We start from the raw sequence: 19,431 nt of genomic DNA, 5'->3' as shown, positions 1-19,431 counted from the left end.
AAATTGCCTCCAACTTGGGCTACATAATGACTCCAGAGTGAGCCTGCTGCATCACACCTGCCTCTGGTCACATCCAGACTGTAGAGTGGCTTCTGCCCTCTTGTTGCATCTCCTGGTATCTAGCTCCCTCCTTGCTCCAAGCCCAAGCTCCCCCAGAGCATAGCAGGCCCTTTTGTGCCTCAGTCCCTTTGCACCTGCTATTTCAGATACCCAGGAAGTCTTTCTTCTGGCAAAATCCTACTCATCCCTGACAGGCTAACCCACCTCTCCAGTATCATCTTCTCTGTGACACGCTTAGCTGTCCTATCCACATTTTAATTTTTTGTTAACTCATCAGACTCAGGGCCTAGCACAAGAGTAAGAGTTGAAGGGGGTACAACAAAGGTCACAGGAGTGATTTAAGGTATCTGCATCAGTTTGGGGAAGGGAAAAGCTGTTCTCTGGTTGTTGGTTCTTGGCATATTTTTAATGCTGGCCCACGTCCTCCTGGGAGAGAAGATCCCGAGAAGAAAGCCCCTATTTCAGTGGAAACCTAAGGGGCAAACAGCTTTCGCCATCGCTACAGAGCAGAGTGCAAAGGACAAAGGAGGCGCTCAGGAAGTAGTTGTGGAAGCCGACCGCTTCTCTCTGCAAGGGCTCCAGGCATCAACCAGGAATAACTGAACTGGATTTTGGGGTTATTAGCAGTTTGGGACAATTCATGAGTCGTTTCCTGAGCACAAGGCCGCTGTTCCTTCCGTGAGCCCAGAACCCCTCCAAGAGTCGGCTGAATCTGCAGCCTTTACTCCAAGGTGTGCATTCGGGCCTGTGCGCACAAGCTTGTGCACCGCGCAGGGCCCAGGCTGGGCGAGGTAGTCTCGGGGCGAGGCGACGGTCGGCTGGGGTCGACCTTCCTTCCAGGCGCCCCGGGCTTCGGGAGCAGGGGGAGGGGCCCCGGGCTGATTTCCCCGCCCCGCCCGGCCCCGCCCATCCCTTGGCGCCCCGCCCCGCCGCGCGCCAGCCCGCTCCCACCTGTCACCCCCATGCTGACCGAGGCTCTGTCGGGGAGGCGGGGAGCGGGCTGGTCGCTGCTGCCCCTCCGCCTCCAGTGCGCTCTTTGGCTGGGGGCTGTGGGGGGTGCTGGAGACGCTGGGGGCGACTGCGCCTGTGATATCGCCGCGTCTGTGACGTCCCTGCCCGGACCCCACGGACGGAGGCGGAAAAACGCTCAGGATTCACGGCGCGTGGGCGGGGCGGCTGTTGGGGGGTGTCCTCCGGAGACTGCGCCACCCTGAGCACTCTTCCCCGCAGGCCCAGACGGAGCCACGTCCGGTAAGCTTGGATGGCCTTTGCACCTGCCCCTTTCTGGGGTGCAGGACCCCTCCAGGAAGCTGCTGAACCTGCGGCCTGTACCCCAAAGTCTGCATGTGTGCCCGTGCACACACACATAGCTACTTGAGCAAGGCTTCAGGGGGTGTGGAGCCAGATGGGACAAGGCCCCCGCCCCTTGTGTGTCTGTGGCATCCATTCTCAGGTGGGTCCCTGTCCTGGAAAGGCCCAGGAACCCACTCCTGCAAAGTCATCTCTGCTCACTCAGTCCTGCTCCCAGTTCTGTTCCCTGGAAGCCAGGCCTCAGGGACAGGAGAGGGTGGGGCAGTCTTTGTTCGGGGCTCCTGGTGCGCCCCCACCTCTCCACGTCAGGCCACTGCCTGGGGCATATTGACTTCTCCTCCTCAGCCTGCAGTGTTTGGCCAGGGACTTCCCTATGGCCACCGGGTGGGGCATCTTGCTTAACTGGTCTGAACGGATAGGCCAAAAGTAGGACTGGAAGCGCCCACTGGGAGGGCCGGTGGGAAAAGTGACCTTACTCAAGGGGTGGAAACAGTCCTTGCCCCAAATCAATGGCAGCTGTGAGAAAACCCCACCAAGAAGGCAAAGGGAGGCAGCTGTTAGGATCTGAGGTTCTGTAAGCAGGCAGGCGAGAGTGGGGACAGCCATGGCCTAACACATTTGTCATCACCCCACACTTTATTGCTTACAAAGAGTACCACCCGAACTCTGCAGTACAAGGCTGCACCTCTTCACGTGCTGGGGGCCGGGGGGGGGGGTGTCTCTCCCTGGGGAGCAGAATGGCTCGATGTGGATAGCTGGACAGAGGCCACCTTGGCAAGACACCGGGATGAGCTCCTCCCGAGGAGGACTCTCAGGGGGACACCCCTCATCTCCGAGAGGAGGCTAGCAGGCCCCCACACAAGGATTCACAGTTGATTAATGCTACATGGGCCCTGATCAGCCCCCCCATCGAAGAAGAAGGGGCAATGGGGTATGGTGGGAGGGGGCTCATCTTAAAGAAATGCGGAGGTTTGAGGGGTCATGCGCGTGGAGACAGGTCAAGACTTGAATGCCTTCACACCCCATCTCCTGGCCTGCTTATGCGCATGCAGGACCACTGACCTGCCCTCCTGGAGGGCAGCCATGAAAGTGCTTTGAGGTCATCAGAGTGCAAAGTGCGGTTGGCAGTGCCCCCTGAGGCGAGGGGCAGGGCAGGGCCAGTGTGAGTGTGAGGCCTGGGCTGTGTCTCAGGAAGCTGGTGTGCCCGATGCCTAAAGTCGCGGCCGGGGGAGACAGGAGCGCCTGCACCCGCTGCTTTCTTGCACCCGGATCACAGCCCAGCCGCAGACTGCTCCGGTCGGGCCGGCTCCCGCCACCCTTCCCTTCCACAGACGGGGGGGCGCTGACGGCCAGGCAGTCATGGGCCGTTCTGGGTCTGCAGCCGCGGCTCGGGGCCTGCTGCTCTGGGGAAGATTGGTGGCCAGCAGCAAAGGGACACGTGCTTGGGGACTGAGAACCATTTCCCTTAGACACCTGTGGTCCTTGGCGGAAGCTGAGTCCAGCTCCAGACCCGTGTTGCTACGCCCTGACGGTGTGCCCTGGACTCCCAGGGAGACTTCCCAGCATCACGCGTGGCTCCCTCCCTGACTCTGTCAGGAAAGTTCCTAGATCGAAAAGGGGCTTCGATGGCCACGCAAGGGGGTCAGAGGGCTCCCCGTTCACCCAAGGGTGGGTACAGCTGCTGCCCCGCTCCTGTACCGGACCTGGGCGTGGGTCCTCAGACACTCGACACCCGTCCACCTGCTCAGAGGCTGAGGGACTCGCCCACCCTCCCTGACCCAGGCCGGAAGCTACGCTCCCGCCGGCCAGCAAGGGGCCACTGATCCAAACAGGTCAGGCCAGCTCGCGGGGACCAGGGCAGAGAAGACCCTTTTCGTTTGTTCCCCGTGGACGGGAAGAGGCCTCCTGCCTGCCTCCTCCTCCTCCTCCTCATGTGGGCACAGGGTGCTCTCCCGGCGGGGTCAGGCGGGACACGGGACGTCCTGGGAGGCATTCTGCCTGCCCCTAGTCGCACCGCTGAGCCAGGGGGTGGCAGACCCCTGGGAGCAGGCTGAGCCTGGGTGCCAGGGGTGGCACTGAGCCCCGAGAAGGCAGGCCGCCTCTGGCAGAGTGGAGTCAGCGGTGGAAGGCTGGCTCAGGGCCTGTTCTCCAGCTGGCCATGCTTGACCCTCCAGCTCCAGGCAAAGCTGCCGTCAGGGGCCAGGGTGCACTGCAGGTCGATGCCCGAGTCCGGCACCTCCATGTCATAGCGCACGGCCTGCCCGTCCTTGGTCACCAAGCTGAAGGCCGCGGCCGGGATCTGGGGGCAGAGCAAACCAGCGGGCCTGAGACTGCGGCATGGGGCTCAGAGGCCGCCTAGAAGTGCCAAGCTGAGGTCTCCCTCCAGCCTAGCAGGCAGTCCTGAAGGCCTACTCTTGCCTTGAGTCCTGGAGGACTCGGAGAGTCTCACCTGGCCCAAGGGTCGGTCCTGAGGAAGGAGAAGCCTTCCTCCTGGAGGGCTGGGCCAGGTACACTGGCTTCTGGGACTCTGCCTCTAAGTAAGTGCGTACCTGCCCCCTTACCTGGCTGCTGATGCCAGTTGCGATGTCCCCCACCTTGACCCGGTGAAACTCCCGGATGTGCAGGTGTTCGCCATTGAGAGACTGTATCTGGATTTTCACACCTAGAAGGCAGGCGAGGTGACTGTCAGTGGTGTGGCCGCTGGCTCCCTAAGGAGCCCCATGCAGAGGGACGCAGGACAGCTGTGAGGATGCTGACATGACGCTTAGGCTGGAGTGGCCCTAATGGCAAACACCTGCTGGCTCTTCGCGGTCCTTTTCTGTCAACCCCTAGAATTCAGCTTACACGACGCAAAAAGCTAAGGTCGGCTCTTTTGGGGAACTAGTATTATACCAACTTGCACACAAAGCAGAACGGAAGTGGAAACGGAGACTCTTAAATTAGCTTGTGGACAACTCAGGCTGTCATGTTGTTTGAGTTGGAGCGGCTGCCGGCCAGGCCATGGGTGCTTGAGGCCATGTGTCACACTGGCGCTGGGAAGAGCCAGGGAACAGTGAGCCGATGAAACCCTCGTTCTATCAAAATCACAATGCAACCTATGCAGCCATGTTGGAAAACACCTCATCTTAGGAGCTGAAATCCCAGAGGAGGATCCCAGCAAACTTGTTGCTGAGTTATCTTGTTCCTCCTTTTCCCTTCCGAAGACATTATTTCTTGACTCCAGGCCAGGAGAGACTGCTCTGTGCCCCAAGCGAGGGGCCTTCTGGAACTCCATCAGCAGCCCACAAGGGGCAATGGTCCTTCACCGCCCCACCAGGGAGGGCTCTTGGGCAATCAGGGCCTTCGCTCTGAACCGACTTAAGGGCCAGGTAGCTCCAGTCTGGGCACCAGGTGCCTCCCCCGCCACCCCGGCCCCCCACCAGGGGAAGGGGGACCTAGACTGCCTCAGGCTCCCCAGTTCCAGGTGGATCAGGTTCCATGGGGGCTGCTGAGCAGGCGAGTGCTGGGCCGTACCGTGGAAATAGCTCGGCGTGTCGGCGGGCCGGCCCCGGGCCAGCACCACGTCCCAGCTGGAGCTGTGAGCCTCTGCCTGGCTGCCCCACGAATGCACGCCGGAACTCAGGGTGTCCCGCGAGCTCTGAGACGCCTTTGACGGGTTCTGAAATGAGAGTGGGTGCGACTCAGGCCCCTGGGCTCAGGGGGCCATCTCTGGCCTTGGCTGGATTTGGGGCACGGGGCCCTCCCCTGGGGTGAGGAACTGCTCCCGTCCTGGGCTGGAGTGTGGCCCTCCTGGGCACTTGTGGGGCTAAGCAGGGGGCTGAGGTGAGGAATATTTCTAGGGGGCCCCAAGCCCACATCTTCTTCCCACTATCCCTAGTAGCCAAACCCTTCCCCAATTTCCAGGTGTGCTGAAGACGGATTGCCTCCTCCTGAGGAGCTACCAGCCCCCGCCCTGGTGGGGAGCCCTTCCGAAAGGAAGGGGTGACTCCCATCAGCCCGCCTTTACCACCACGTGCACACAGCCCGCTCACCAGCTTACCTTCTCACTGTCGTCCGACAGAGAGAGGCTGTCGATGCTGAGGCAGGAGAGAATCTGCTCCTGCTCCTCCAGCGAGAAGGGCTGGGACAGGCTGTTCAGAAACAGTTCTGCAGAGAGAGGCAGAGGGTGGCCGTGAAAGAGCGGGAGCGGCCGGGCCGTGTGCAGGTGCCCAGGGCCCCAGGAGCCCCGGCCGGGGCTGCCCGTACCTATTTCCAGCTGCTGCAGCTCCTGCTCGGGGACGGTTGCCTTCCGCTCGGCCGAGCCGGGGTTCTTGGCAGGGGCCGCGTCCAGGGAGGACAGAGGCAATGGCTCCCACGGCCCACACTCCTCTTTGGCCCAGTTCAGGCTCGGAGACTTGTTCCGCTCTGGGGGCTCTGGGGGTAGTGGAGGTTGGAGCTGAGGGGCCCCGCCTGTTGTGTCCGCAGCTGGCTGGGGCCCTGGGGCCCCAGGAGAGAGCTCCCTCGGCTGGACAGGCAGGGTCTGGTGAGAGTGGCCCTGGCTGGCCGGTGCCGGGGCCGGGTGTGGTGGCGGCTGTCTTGGCTCTTTGTACTCTCCCCTCCAGGGGCTCCGCAGACCGCCCACTACAAAACAGAGCACGCTCGGTGAGGGGGACCAGGCCCCAGCCTCTGGGCCAGGCCACGTGGTCCTTGCTGAGCAGAGGGCTGGGAGCAAGCAGTGAGGGAGGACTCTTGTCCCACTAAGGGACACAATTTAGGAGGGCGCCGGGCGGTCTTGGAGGAGGCCTCTTCCAGAAGATGGCCCTCTACAATGGGAACACGATGGTATATCTGTTTATTCCATCTTCCTTCTAGGCAACAATCGCAAATTTAAAAATGACAGAAATGGCTCCAGGGCAAGATTCTGTCGCTAGTAAAGAGAAGATTTAAAAACAGCCCTGAGGTCATAGCAACTTCGAGTTCCCATGTAAACTGGCCTCCTTGACCTCCCGCCGCCATCTCTCTTACCACCGCCCCCACCCCCAGTCGGTGCTTCCCGAGGGTGCCATTGCTCTGGAGTGTGGGGTCAGTTCATCTGTGTTTGGGGGGGGGCATGCAAGGTCTCTCTCCTGTTTTATTTATTCCCCTCTGACTCCCATAACCACTGCCTTTCCCCTGCTCACCTCCTGGTGACGTTCTAGCGTTTGACGTGGCACTTGGGGTTCGATCATATTTTTGCAAAGTGTGTGCTTTTTTTTTTTTTTTAATTTTTTAAGATTTTATTTATTTGCGAGAGAGAGAATGAGAGACAGAGAACATGAGAGGGAGGAGGGTCAGAGGGAGAAGCAGACTCCCTGCCGAGCAGGGAGCCCGATGCGGGACTCGATCCCGGGACTCCGGGATCATGACCTGAGCCGAAGGCAGTCGCTTAACCGACTGAGCCACCCAGGCGCCCGTGTGTGCTGTTTTTATTTATCAATATTTAATTTACAAAAAAGGCATGGTGTTCTAGGCCTCGCTCTGTCCATCTACCCGGCACTATGGTTTGAAAAGCCGGCCGGGCTGCCTTGCGAACACTGACTTGCTTGCCCCGCTGTCTGGTGCTCCATGGGACACAGCCAGCACCACCCGTCTTTGGCCCGTCCGCTGTCCCGGGAAGAGACGCGCCACTGCACCCTACGCCCCTCCCACAGGTGTGCAGGTGTCTGCGGGCGCTGCGAGCTGCCCTCCGGCAGAGCTAAGGGGCCGCTGCCCCACATCCTCCTGCCACTTAGTGTTACTAACTTTCTGCCTTTTCTCACTTAGTGGCTGGTAAGTGCTATCTGGCTTTATGTCACATTCGCTGATTACTAATGAGCTTGAGCCCCCTTTTATTTATTTATTTATTTTCGATTTTATTTATTTATTTGACAGAGAGAGAGACAGCGAGAGAGGGAACACAAGCAGGGGGAGTGGGAGAGGGAGAAGCAGGCTTCCCGCCGAGCAGGGAGCCCGATGCGGGGCTCGATCCCAGGACCCTGGGATCATGACCTGAGTCGAAGGCAGACGCTTAAGGACGGAGCCACCCAGGCGCCCCTTGAGCCCCCCTTTAATGTTGTAGTCCCTGTCCCCCATCGACTGAGCTTCGAGACACAGTACAAAGCCCACGGTGGGTTTCATCGCCATGCTCTAGATGGGGACACCAAGGCTCTGAGAGGTCGAGTACCTTGCCCTTGACCACTGCACCACGCTGTGGTGCAGCCCGGGGCCCGTGGGGGGCTCTTACCATGCTGCAGCGCCAGGCTGACCTTTCCCCCCAGTTCCACCGCAGACGCACGGCGGCCAGGCTCTTTCCTCAGCCCCTCCTGGATGGCCTGGGCAGTGAGCGGGGCACAGGAGGGTGGGATCTCCCTCACAGGTGGAGGCTCGCTGGCGATCTGTGGGTCAGAAGGTGACACGTGTGGCCTGTCCCCCCTCATTCCCCAGCACCCAGCTTTCTGTTCTTCTCTTCCCCACTTTCCCCTGCCCTGCCGTGCTGCGGTCGGCCACAAACACTGGAGAGGGATGGGACTTTTCCAAGGAAAGGGAAGAAAGGGGCCAGGTAGACACCGGCCAAGGTGGCAAGGTGTGCCCAGGACCTCCAGGCTCAACCTGTCAGGAGGCAGGCGGAGGTGGCCCAGGGTATGAGTGGAAGAGAGCCCTGACCTGCCGTGAGCTCAAGGAGATCCCTCCCTTAGGATCTCCCCTGGGGCCTGTAGATTTGGGTGGCAAGTATTTTAGTCACGGTCCCACATTTATGATGAGGCCTCTTCCTGTTCCCATCTGCCACCGAAAAGCAGCCAAAATGGGGGGTCACTTCAAGCCTGCAGCCTGGGCCCCGAGGCCCTGCTGGCTCCCCCTCCTAGCCATCCCAGGTGCTGTCACTGACCTTGAGGCAGAGCGGCCCCCTGAAGTACTGGGTCCAAGGGTGGCAGCCGTTGAGCATGTGGAGCATCATGCAACAGCTGCTCCAGACGTCCACCTTGGCATCACAGGGCTTGCCCATCACCACCTCTGGGGCCATGTGGGTCTCTGTGCCGGGGATGTAGTCCCCTGAGAAGGGGGCGTGAGACCGGAAAGCCAACTGTGAACTCTGACGGGCAAGAGCCTTGGCAATAACCCCCACCCCCAGCCCCCAGTCAATTCCTGAAATACCTGGAATTTGTCTCTGTTAAAGTACCTCAAATAGAGAGGAAGCTTCCAGATCAAACTTGCTGGGGACGAGCTAAATCAGGGGCTCTGCTGGGAACTGGTATAAAGAATGTATCACCCAAAATAGGGGCTCGGCCCTTTGGACCCAATCCTTAGAATACTTTTTAAAAATGGGGAGGGGCCTGAACATTGAAAAGTAGGTTGTAGGAGACTAATTAATGGTTTGATGTTTCTGAAATTTTAGTGAGTGAAAAAAAAAAACTTCAATGCATAGAAGACTAGAAGGATCGATACCAGATGTGAAGAGTCACACCCCCTCCACCCTGGTGATTTGTATTTTTTATTTTTGCTCAGTTCTACTTTCTGCAAAAGATTTTAGAAATTATTCTTGTAATAAGAAAAAAACCCAATAGTTATTTTAAAGGGACGGGCAGGTGTCCGTCTTCAGTTTACATCTTCAGAATTACCAACACAGTCTTTAGTAACAGAATCACTTCTAAAAGACTGTTTTTCTTTTGGTCAAGAAGAAATAATTTTATGCTTAATGCTATAAATGAAAAAAGCAGGGCACAAAATTGGGTTATATCCGCCTTAACTACGTACAGGGTTAAAAAAAAAAACAAAGAAAAGATGACGTGGAAGGAATTACTTAAAACGTTAATGATTGTCTCTCTGGGCAAGAGAAGCGGGGAGGGTCCTTTTCCCCTCTTCTTCTATACCACGTAACTCTGTAGTTGGCAAATATTTTATAATGGATGTAGACTATTTTAATAATCAGAAAACTGTTAAGTTAAAAACAAACATTTCTCCAGCTACAGAGCCTAGGCCCCTCGGTCAGCCCTCCTGTTGTGCTTCCAGAAACTGTGCTCAGAGGCCTGGGAGGGCTGAGGCCACAGGCTGGGAGCACAGCTACCCAGACAAGGCTGCACAAGAGGGTTGGAGCCGTGGGAGCTCCGCGGCAGAAGACCCGGGACAAGGCAGCCAGCCTTTCTGTTCCCTCTTCTGTGTAGCAGGAATCTCAGAAACGTGAGCATCTGATCCTTGTTCCTGTGTTTAAGCGTAAGAGAAGCTTTCTAGAGTTGTTGAAGGGCTGAAATATAATGGTGGACAAAAAGTGCTCACGTCTTGGACTGCTGTTACGGAAAGCCCGGGAGAAGACACGGGGCTAATGCTGAGTCAAGGCTGGGGATGATCATCCTGGGGAGGGCAGTGCGGGGCGGGGCTTACCCGTGACCAATGACTTGCCCAGGCCATCGGGTTGAAGGCACACAGCATGGCCGAAGTCACAGAGGGCCGCACGGCTCCCATCGCGGGACAGGAGCACATTGTCAGCTGCCGGGCCACCCCAGAGAAGAAGAGGAACAGGTGAGTCACTTCAGGCCCCAGCCCAGTCTGGGCCTCCAGTGAGGCAGTTTCTGGCTGACCCTCCGTGGGTTTCATTAGTCATGAGGAAGACGAGAGCCTCATCGGTTCAGGCTAGAGGCAGGCAGCAGGCCAATCTCGGAGGTACAGGGACAGAGTTTCCTCCTGGGACGTTGCCACTCAGCTCTGCTGCTCCCACCCTCCCCCAGTGGTTGCCGGTGTGTAGACGCTGTGTGGGCAGCACTGCCCACTGGCAACTATGGTGTCAGGCTGAGGGCTTGGGAAACACACCCCCCCTTCCCACCGGCACAGCCTGGTCAGCCTGACTCAGGCCCTGCCACGGGGGATGGCCAGGCAGGCCCAGAAGGATCTGGGAGGACATCAGGCAGGATGAGGTAAGGAAGGAGCCCACTGGGGACCAGGGCGGTTGGGGTGTGAGCCTCACCTTTGATATCTCCGTGCAGAATCCTTCGGGTGTGGAGGTATTCCAGTCCTTCCAGAGCCTGGCCTAGGTAGTAAAGGGCCCGGTCCTCCGGCAGACAGCCCTTCTGCTTTATGAGCTGGCCCAGTGAGCCACCTAGGAGACCAATGGCCAGTCTTTACATGGGGCATTTCCAGGCCTGCAGGCAGGCCAAGGCCAAAGGCCTTCAAAGGGTAGGTGGCTGGAAAGTAGGCCTTTCCTGCCAGCGTCACAGGGTTGAGAGGTTAAAATGGAGTAACTGGGGACCAAGGTCAACCTGGGCAAGACTCGGGGAAAACCCCAGGCCTTGGCTCTGATCCGTGAGGGGGAAAGAGTGGCGCCTGACTCCTTACCTTCCAGCAGTTCCATGAAGATGTTGACCCACGGACCCTCCTTCACAGCTCCATACAAAGGGACGATCCTGGGTGAGGTCAATCCCGCACATGCCATCAACTCTTCTGCCCGAAACACTTCGATGCGCACCTGGCAGGGCCCACGTGAGTCAGGGTGAGGGCCCAGGCTGCTTCCCTGGCATCCTGGCAGGACCCTCGATGCTCCCTGCACGGAGACTGCTGATGCTCCCCATGTCCATTCTGAGGCCAGGCAGGGCCATGATGGGCCTACTGGACCCTCAGAGACTAAACTGTGTACCCTGGGGGGGGAGGTCATGTTCAACTTCTAGTACATGGTTAAAGTTCTGTACTGCCGATGTGTGTGGAAACACTTAGAATCACACAGAAACTATTACCCTTATCCAGGCCCCTGGCATGCTGCCCACCCTCAAATCTGCCAAACACACTTTTTCTCCCCCCGGCCCAAATGGCTGGGCCATTCCTAGGACGTGGGACCTTTTGTTTATCAACATCCACATCTATTCCCCAGAGGCTGGGTTTCCATCTTATCTGCAGCCAGAGCCGATGCAGCTAAGATCCTGGCTCTGTCAGCACCCTTCTCAGCACTTTTCTCAACTCGGAATTATTTGTCTCTTCCCCTGAGGACGAAAATGTCCATGTAGACGGAGCAATGCTTGTTTATTCTGTTTGCAGCTGTTTCCCCAGGATCTGGGCCTAAGAGAGGCTTCTCAGGGGGAGTGGCTTGGCCAAGGCCCCTCCCGAAGGGACCACACACTCCTTTGTGTAGGGACCAGCATAGCATGGCGGGAAGAAATAGGCCTGGGATACAAACATCCTAGACCAAGACTCTGGCTTGGCCATTTCCAAAGGTAGATCACTTCCCCTAAGCTCTGTTTCCATATGCAAATGGTGGTGACAGGACTTGGAGGGATGATAATCAGCACCAGGCCTGGCAACTTGTGGGTGCTTGGGAAATGTTAGGTGCCCACTTCCTCCAGCTCATATAAGAGCAGCTTATTAAACACTTAGAATTCCTAACAGAGACGTGTTCTCCTTTCTGGCTGCAGCTGGTTCTCGTGTTAGCCTTGAGAGGTACCACCAGGGGGCGCCAGTGGCAACCCAACCAGCCTGGAAGAAATCAGTCAGGACCTGGCAGAGCTTTGCTCGGAGACACGCTGACTTGGCAGGAGCTCTGCCGATGTGGGGCTTTTGGGCTTTTGGACTTTTGCCTATCAGTGGAAAATGTCTTCTGGTTACAGACTATTTGGTTTGGTTAATCAACTCGCATAAACTTTGACTCTTTGTCAGTGTTTCCAGCTCTGAACCTGAGCTGGAAGGAATTCGCCGACAGGACTTGGATTAGCCAATGTCTTTAACTCTCTGGCTCCTGAGCTGAGCTGCAGCCGAAGCACTCTGGGGTGCCCCAGAGGACTCAGCTGGGCGCTGCAGGTGTGGGCGCTGGAGGGAAGCAGTGGTGATGGCTATCTGTGGGACATCACGCAAGCTACCAGCTCCAGAGAGTTCGGTTTCAGCATTAGCTCGTGCTCCAGTCTTTCCACAGATCCTTACGGAGCTGGGTTTCTGGAGGCGGCTGTGATAGAAGTATTTTAGGGGGGATAATGTGGAGCAGGAAAGGAAGGTGAAGGTGTCCAGTCGGATTTCAAAATTGGAGAATTGTGCAGTGCCCAACAAGGCATACATCCCATTAGTGATTATGGTTAAGAACAGAAGAAAAATTTTCTTTCCACTTATGCGCATTGTTATTCAAATGATCACTACGTTGTTAGGCTAAACACTATTGTGTGACCTAATTACTCAGTAAACGGAACTTTTAGGTACTTGTTTTGGGCCTCGGGTGCCATGAAAAATTAGTGACAGACACTGAGGGCTGCGAAGAACATATGAGAACCTCTGCTTTAACTATGAAGAAATCCCTAAAACAATGTTAAAAACATTCTCACCCAGGGGCGCCAGGCTGGCCCAGTGGGTAGAGCGTGTGACTCTTAATCTCAGGGTTGTAAATTCGAGCCCTACATTGGGTATACAGATTACTTAAAAATGGAAATCTTAAAAAATAATTAAAAAAAAATTCTCACCCAGACACACGGGGGTCAGAGGGGACGCTTCAAAACACAAGGTGCATTAGAAGTCTGTGCCAGCCCCCGGGAGAGCAAGCAGAAAGAGCAGTCCCAAAGGAGCACACGGCCTTCCTGCCCAGGGCAGCAGCTGGCCCACCGCTCCTCCCTGGACTTCAGCGTCCTCATCAGGGTCGTGGGATCGAGCCCCCGAGCTCCGTGCTCAGTGGGAAGTCTGCTCGGGATTCTCTCGCCCTCTCCTCCTGCCCACCCCCCCACACGTGCATGCGTGCGTGCGCACACTCTCTAAAATAAATTTTAAAAAACCCCAAAACTAGTATTTACTGCTTGCTTAACACACGCCGGAACGGTTCTAAGCGCTTTGTAAGCATCGGTATTTGCATCTTACAGCGGCCTGTGGGGCCGCATTCGCATTGTCCTCATCCTGCAGGCCAAGGAAGCTGAAGTCTGGGCAAGTAACTTACCCAAGGTCCCTGGCAGTATCAGAGCTGGGATTTTGGTTGGGGAAGCCTGACTCGAGAACTGCCAGCTACCCTGCCTCACTGAAGGCCTTTCCAGGAGTCTGAGCTTTTATATCCGGACGGTTTCCCTCCCCCACCGCCCCACATCCATTCAGGAGCGAGCATACCCCGGAGGCGGGGAAGTGTGATCAGCCATCCCCTAACTGCCAAATCCACAAGCCACCTCCCTCGGCTTAACTGCCTGCATGCTGACACTGGGTATTGATTTTTTCCTTCTTTTTTTTAAAGATTTTATTTATTTATTTGAGAGAGAGAGAGTGAGAGAGAGAGCGCAAGAGGGAGTAGGGTTAGAGGGAGAAGCAGACTCCCCGCCGAGCAGGGAGCCCGATGTGGGACTCGATCCCAGGACTCCGGGATCATGACCTGAGCCGAAGGCAGTCGCTTAACCAACTGAGCCACCCAGGCGCCCTTGATTTTTCCTTCTTGAGACTCTCCCCTCTTTAGTATTTGTATCCATTTTATTTCATCCGTCAAAAAAGGGATAGTCACAATTCTGTATATTCTTTTAAAGATCTCAGGAACATAAAATATGTGAAAGTAACTAACACAGTACTGGGCACATGGTAGTCCAATGAACAGAGGGCTCCCCCCTTATTTCCTCTTTACCATGGAGATATTCTCCCCTCAGTCCTAGTTCTGCTTCCTCAACACGTGTCCAGGCTGCCCTCACTCATGTACCTTGCTAATGGCTGCTTCTATGTAAATGTCCACCTCCCCTTACAACCCGAGCTCCTTTGGGGCAGGTGTGTGGATTCTGCAACTATCTCCAGCCCCTGGCACAGTGTGCTTGGTTAACAGCTGGCTGGATTTGGCCAAGGCCACACCAACCCAGATCAGTGGCAGAGTCAAAAGGAGGCTCCCAGAACTCCATGCTCCGGCCAGATGTTCTTAAATAAATGGTTCTTAATCCTCTTTGGGCCACAGGGCCCTCTGAAAATCTGACACATGATACAGACTTCCCAACCAAAATGTGTGTGTACATACACACCACATACAACTACAACACAGAATAAAGTTTCAGGAGTTCGTGCAATCTATAAATTCATCCACTGACTAGGATATAAACTTCTACATTGGCTGATAAAAAGCACTAGAGAGATGTATATGTGCCAATAAGGAAATGTGTCCATGATCTACTATTACATGAAAAACATGGCACAGCTTCTCGAGTACAATCTCATTTTAATAAAAGAAACTACATGTTTATGGGGCACCTGGGTGGCTCAGTCAATTAGGCAGCTGCCTTCAGCTCAGGTCATGATCTCAGGGTCCTGGGATTGAGCCCCATGTTGGGCTCCCTGGGTCTGCTTCTCTCACTCTCACTGCCCCTCCCCCTGCTCGTGCTCTCTCTCAAATAAAATCTTTTAAAAATAAACTACATGTTTATTTATACATATATGCACATATATATAGTTTATATATATATGTGTGTGTATATATATATAACAAGTCTAAAAAGTCAAAGGGCAGGTACTCTGAGAATAGACTGGGGAACAAGGAGACTTTTGTGTTTTGGGGTATCCTCTGAATTCCTTTAATGAGCCTGTAGTTAAAAGATCAAACAAAACCTTAAAAAACAAAACCCCCTACGTTAAACCCTGGACTCAGGGCCAATCAGCATCTGACCTGAGGCCACTGATGTTCTAGAAGGAGGACCAAGGAAGTGCTGTTGTACCACGTGCTGGGTCCTCCTCAGGGAACACGGGAGGGTGCTCAGACTTGCTCCGACCCCGTGCAGCCTGACCTCCAATCCCTGCTCCCTCCCCCAACCCTCCCCTCTTAGCTGGGAACCGTTTTTTTCAGATCTTCTGGCTGAAAATCCTAAAAGACACCTGTGCCTGCCCGACTCCCCCTGACCGCCTTGTTGGCAGCTGTGTGGGCCACCAACGAGCCATCCCACTTGAAGTCTTGGGTGGGGGGGGCACGCAGATTCTGAGAGTGGCCAGCTCCAGCGGGCCTAGGCAGCAGCTCTGGCGCTTGGGAGCCCATTCGTTGTGGTTGGAGCTTTTCCGCCTGCCTTGGGGAGGTGAGAAATGGAGTATCTGTCCTCTTCTACTATATCAGGGTTGTTTACCTTGTTGCCTGGGACTCCGAGAACCTCAGCAGGGCAACAGCTGAGCAGCCCAGTGACTAAGCTCTCCCCAGCACTGGGCATGGGTTTCCAAGACACTTCACACTCTCACTCTCCTCCCAGCCACCCCTCAGGAGGGACAGCTGAGCCTTCTCCGATGGCCTGCGGGGGGACCTGCGGCTGAGGAGGTCAGGCACGGAGCCCTGGCCTCCAGCGGAGGAGGATGAGCCACGTGGGCAAGAGCCCAGCATTGCCAGCACGGGCTCGGGCCGGGGGCAGGCGGCGGGGGTGGAGCCTGCTTGTTTGACATAGTATGTCTGAAGTTTGGGGTAATACCTACGGATAGTCCCCTCTCAGCCTGTCACCTGGCGGCCCAAACTCTCAGACTTGAGCATCCCAGCCCACATACGAGCCAAGGAAGCCAGGTGATTCACGTCCGATGTGTGTCCTCACCGCTGAGAGCCACAACTCTGCATGGGGCACGAGCCGGCTGGGCCCTGGACAGGGCCACCTGACCGAAGGAGGCCTCAGTTCCAGGCCTAGCTGTGTGGCTTTAGGCAAGGCACACGACCCTCTCTGGTCTCTAGGTCTATCACTGGTGAAATGGAGCCGGAGAGGTGATTCACACCTCTGCTCGCGTCACATCCTAGGACCACGAGCCTCCTCCCCCACCCCTTTCTAAAGAGTGGTTCACAGCCGAACTCTGGAGACAGACGAGCCTGGGTCTCTTGCTGTAAGTCGCATTTCCTCATAATGTCCACCTCCCAGGACCTCTTACTCCTGCCAGTAGGAGGGAGAACCTGCACCTAACTCAGATCTGACTCCTCAGGGCCCAGCCTCATCCCAGAGGCACCTGTTAGGTACGGCTACCGCTCTGGTTATTACCTTCTGGCCCAGGTGTGAGCACTCCCACTGTATGGGGTTTAGGGGTTTCAGCTCAACACGATGAGCCAACTGCCTTCCAGGTTTGGACTTGCCCCTAAGGCCCTGGCATCAGGAGTGACCCAGGACGCGTGCACACTTGCACACTCCGACATACATGCATACCAAATGCGGCTCCCAGGCTGGGACATGTGACTGACACTGCTCCCTTCCGGTTCCAGCTGACCCCAGGGTGCCCAGCGACAGCCAGGCTCCGTTAACAAGTCAGACCCACGGCTGCCCTGGGATTGTCCTTGAAAGAAAGCAGAGGGAATATACCAGGGACACCTGCCTGGCTTCCCTCTGCAGCCCTCACAGCCTGGGCATACCTTTTCCTTTTTGGCGTACCTTTTTGACGGCACACTGGAAGCCAGTCTGCTTGTCCTCCATCCTGTGCACCTCCCCAAAGGAGCCTCTGCCCAGGCAGGGCTGGTGCGTGGCCCAGTGGACCTCCTCTCGGTACTCATAATCCACCGGCTTGAGTTTCTGGGGTTGGCAGGAAAGAGAGGCCCGTTTCAGTGGCCAGGGCAGCAGAGGGACGAAAGGTTACCGTGAGGAAGGCACTCTGGGCGGCAGTCCTTGTCCGGCTGCTCGGGTGGAGCCCTTATAACCAAAGACCCCAGCGGGTCTGAGGCAGGGCTCTGGAGGGGCAGGACCAGAGCGGGTTACAGGAATAAGGTGAAGGCAAAGGAGAGCTTCGCGGGTGGCCCAAGTCTAGTTGATCCTTGTGATGAAAGATCCTTCTCCCCGGGCTTTGTGGTTGTGGGACAGAAATGGAACTGTCAACAACCTTGACAATGAGAAAATATAGCTCAGGAGCTATAAAGTAAAAGAAAGGGAAGGGACCGCAAAGAGGGGTAGGGGGCAAGGGATCGCGTCAAAGATGGATGGAATAAACCCCAGATATTTAAGTCTGGTAAAATGACTTAGAGTCACAAAGCTCTCCAGCAGAGAACTGGGGTGGGGGGAAGAAGGCAGAGCAGAGGGTAGTGCAGATGGGCAAAATCCTGGTCTTTCGTAGCAGGGGTGGGGAGTGAGCATCTGTGGTTGATAGTGCCAATTCCTGTTTCTCAGAATATGCATCATTCATCATACACACACACACACATGCACACAAGCACACACACGCACGCACACGTGTACACATACACAACAGCGATAGCAATAATGAGCTAATCAACCAGAAGAACTCAAAATAGAAATCTCTAAAGAGCCTGAAGAGTGACCTGGAGGTGGAGTGGGGGGTACCGCTCTCGCCAAAGCTACGCACTTTCCTACTATCTGATGTGTTCTCATGTGCACGAGTGACTTCCATAAAGAGCAAAGACCACCGCCCCCAAGGGGGGAAGTGGAGAGTGGGTGTGACAGGTTTCTAGTGCTGCTGCCCAACCCCCCCCAGCAGGTCCCACCTGACTGCCAGCTGCCAATCTCGGCCCCAGAGTGGGTGGCACCCATGCAGGTGTGTGGGGGCTTGCTTACCTCCGTAAGCAGGACCCCCTCGCTGTCCTCAGTCTCGGGGCTGGGCTTTCGGGGCTTCGAACCCCCTGCCGACCAGGTCTTGGCCAGGCTGGCCAGGCTGTGGGCCTGGCCGGAGCTCACGCTGCCCTGCAGGGCGTGCACCAGGTACTCCTCCACAGAAAACTTCTCCCGCGGGCCACGGGATGGGCAGCCAGGCTCCAGGTGGGGGCCAGGCACTGGCTTCTGACTGTCCACGCAGACCAGTTTGCCCAGGTAAGGGCCAGCCAGGGGCTGCTGGCTCTCTATACCGGTCAGTTTGTCTAGGAAGAAGGACTCTAAGGGGTGAGGTTTCCAGGGCTGGAGAGGATGGAATGGGAAGGGATGGGGCAGCCTGCTGTAGGGGAAGGGGTGCACGGGCTGGGGTAGGGGGCCGAGGGCCTGCGGGTGGTGGAGTTTCCACACATGATTTAGACATTGCAAAGGGCTGATCAGTTTGTGGAGTTCTGAGCGAGGCAAGGCCGGCCGCAGGTCCTCCTCGAGTTTCTTAAAACACAGTCGGCCAAGGCCTGGCTCCTTTGGAGGCTTGGTGAACTGGAGGGCATTTCTAACATACGCGGGGCCTAGTGGAGATTCATCTTCCTGTGCAGAAGAAGGCAGGTGTTAGGACCCGGGCCCAGGGCCAAGGCCCCGGCAGCATCCCGAAGGCCCCAGGAGCCTGGGGTCTGGACTGTGGCGGTGACTCTTACCTGCACGGGGACTGTGCAGCTCTCCTGCTCCGGGGTCCTGGGGAGGGGTTTGGCCAAGGCCACTCCGGCCTGCGCCAGGGACTTCGAGCTCTTCTTCTTGCGCTTCTTCTGGGCTTTGCTGCGGCGCTTCCCTTTCCAACACACACGGGCCATTTTGCCCTCCGTTGCGTGGGCCACATTGTTGGGGATCTGATCAAGGCTCTCGGACTGGCTGTCGAAAGGGACAGATCCACAGGTTGAGTGTGAGGCAGCGGGGGGTGGGGGGTGGATGGCTCAGGAACCGCGGTTGGATTCGTAGAGACCCCCGAGGTCAGATCCTAGCTTGGTGAGTGCTTGTGTAAACGTGGGAAGGGTCCTCAACCCCAAGGAACCTGTTTTCTCATTTCTAAAATGGGCGTAGGATTTCCTGCCATGCAGACGAAGCTGGGGTTTAAAGGAAACCGCTCATTTCAAAAGCCTACCTCAGCGCCTGATCCCAAAGCAAGCTTCGGACAGACAGCAGTTATTACTACCATGATGGGGCACCCGCTGCTTTTCAGGGGGGATGGGCAGACGCAAGGTTCCCACACTACTCTCCAGGGTGGGCTGTCCCTGGAGAGGTCCCCAGGTGCGGGGGCGGCATATGACTTGGAGGGCCACACTCTGCAGCGGGCACTCTCAGCTCTGACAACAGTCTGTTTCTGTTGCCTCTGGATGAGGGACAGTTGAGTCTGGGCACCTCCACCCCCACAGTTCCTGGAGATCCCTGGTTTCCGGGAATGTAAGTTGCTGCATAAACACAGACACCATTGGGGCCCCTGGGTGGCTCAGTCGGTTAAGCACCTGCCTTCGGCTCAGGTCACGATCCCGGGGTCCCTGCTCAGCGGGCAGTCTGCTTCTCCCTCCGCCCCCACGCCCCCCTCATGCTTCTTCTTTTTTTTTTTTTT

General features: G+C 56.5%; 1 protein-coding gene across 1 annotated transcript; it reads right to left on the bottom strand.

Moving 5' to 3' along the window:
• Positions 1-1,988: 1,988 nt before the first annotated feature.
• Positions 1,989-19,410, bottom strand: MAP3K14 (mitogen-activated protein kinase kinase kinase 14). Its single transcript, XM_081804820.1, has 13 exons — positions 18,506-19,410; positions 17,781-18,398; positions 16,650-16,787; positions 10,693-10,822; positions 10,325-10,456; positions 9,745-9,849; positions 8,255-8,418; positions 7,613-7,763; positions 5,617-5,991; positions 5,411-5,517; positions 4,885-5,029; positions 3,933-4,033; positions 1,989-3,670 (listed from the first exon to the last, which is right to left on the bottom strand). The coding sequence occupies exons 1-13, from the start codon at positions 18,656-18,658 to the stop codon at positions 3,506-3,508; spliced, it is 2,484 nt and encodes an 827-aa protein (XP_081660946.1). The 5' UTR covers positions 18,659-19,410; the 3' UTR covers positions 1,989-3,505.
• Positions 19,411-19,431: the final 21 nt, after the last annotated feature.

The sequence above is a fragment of the Leptonychotes weddellii genome, chromosome 15 (genome assembly GCF_054177405.1).
Source record: "Leptonychotes weddellii isolate Sample4059 chromosome 15, ASM5417740v2, whole genome shotgun sequence".
Lineage (NCBI taxonomy): Eukaryota > Metazoa > Chordata > Mammalia > Carnivora > Phocidae > Leptonychotes > Leptonychotes weddellii.
The sequence above is the reverse complement of the archived record's forward strand: the minus strand, read 5'-3'. Positions and strand labels throughout refer to the sequence as shown.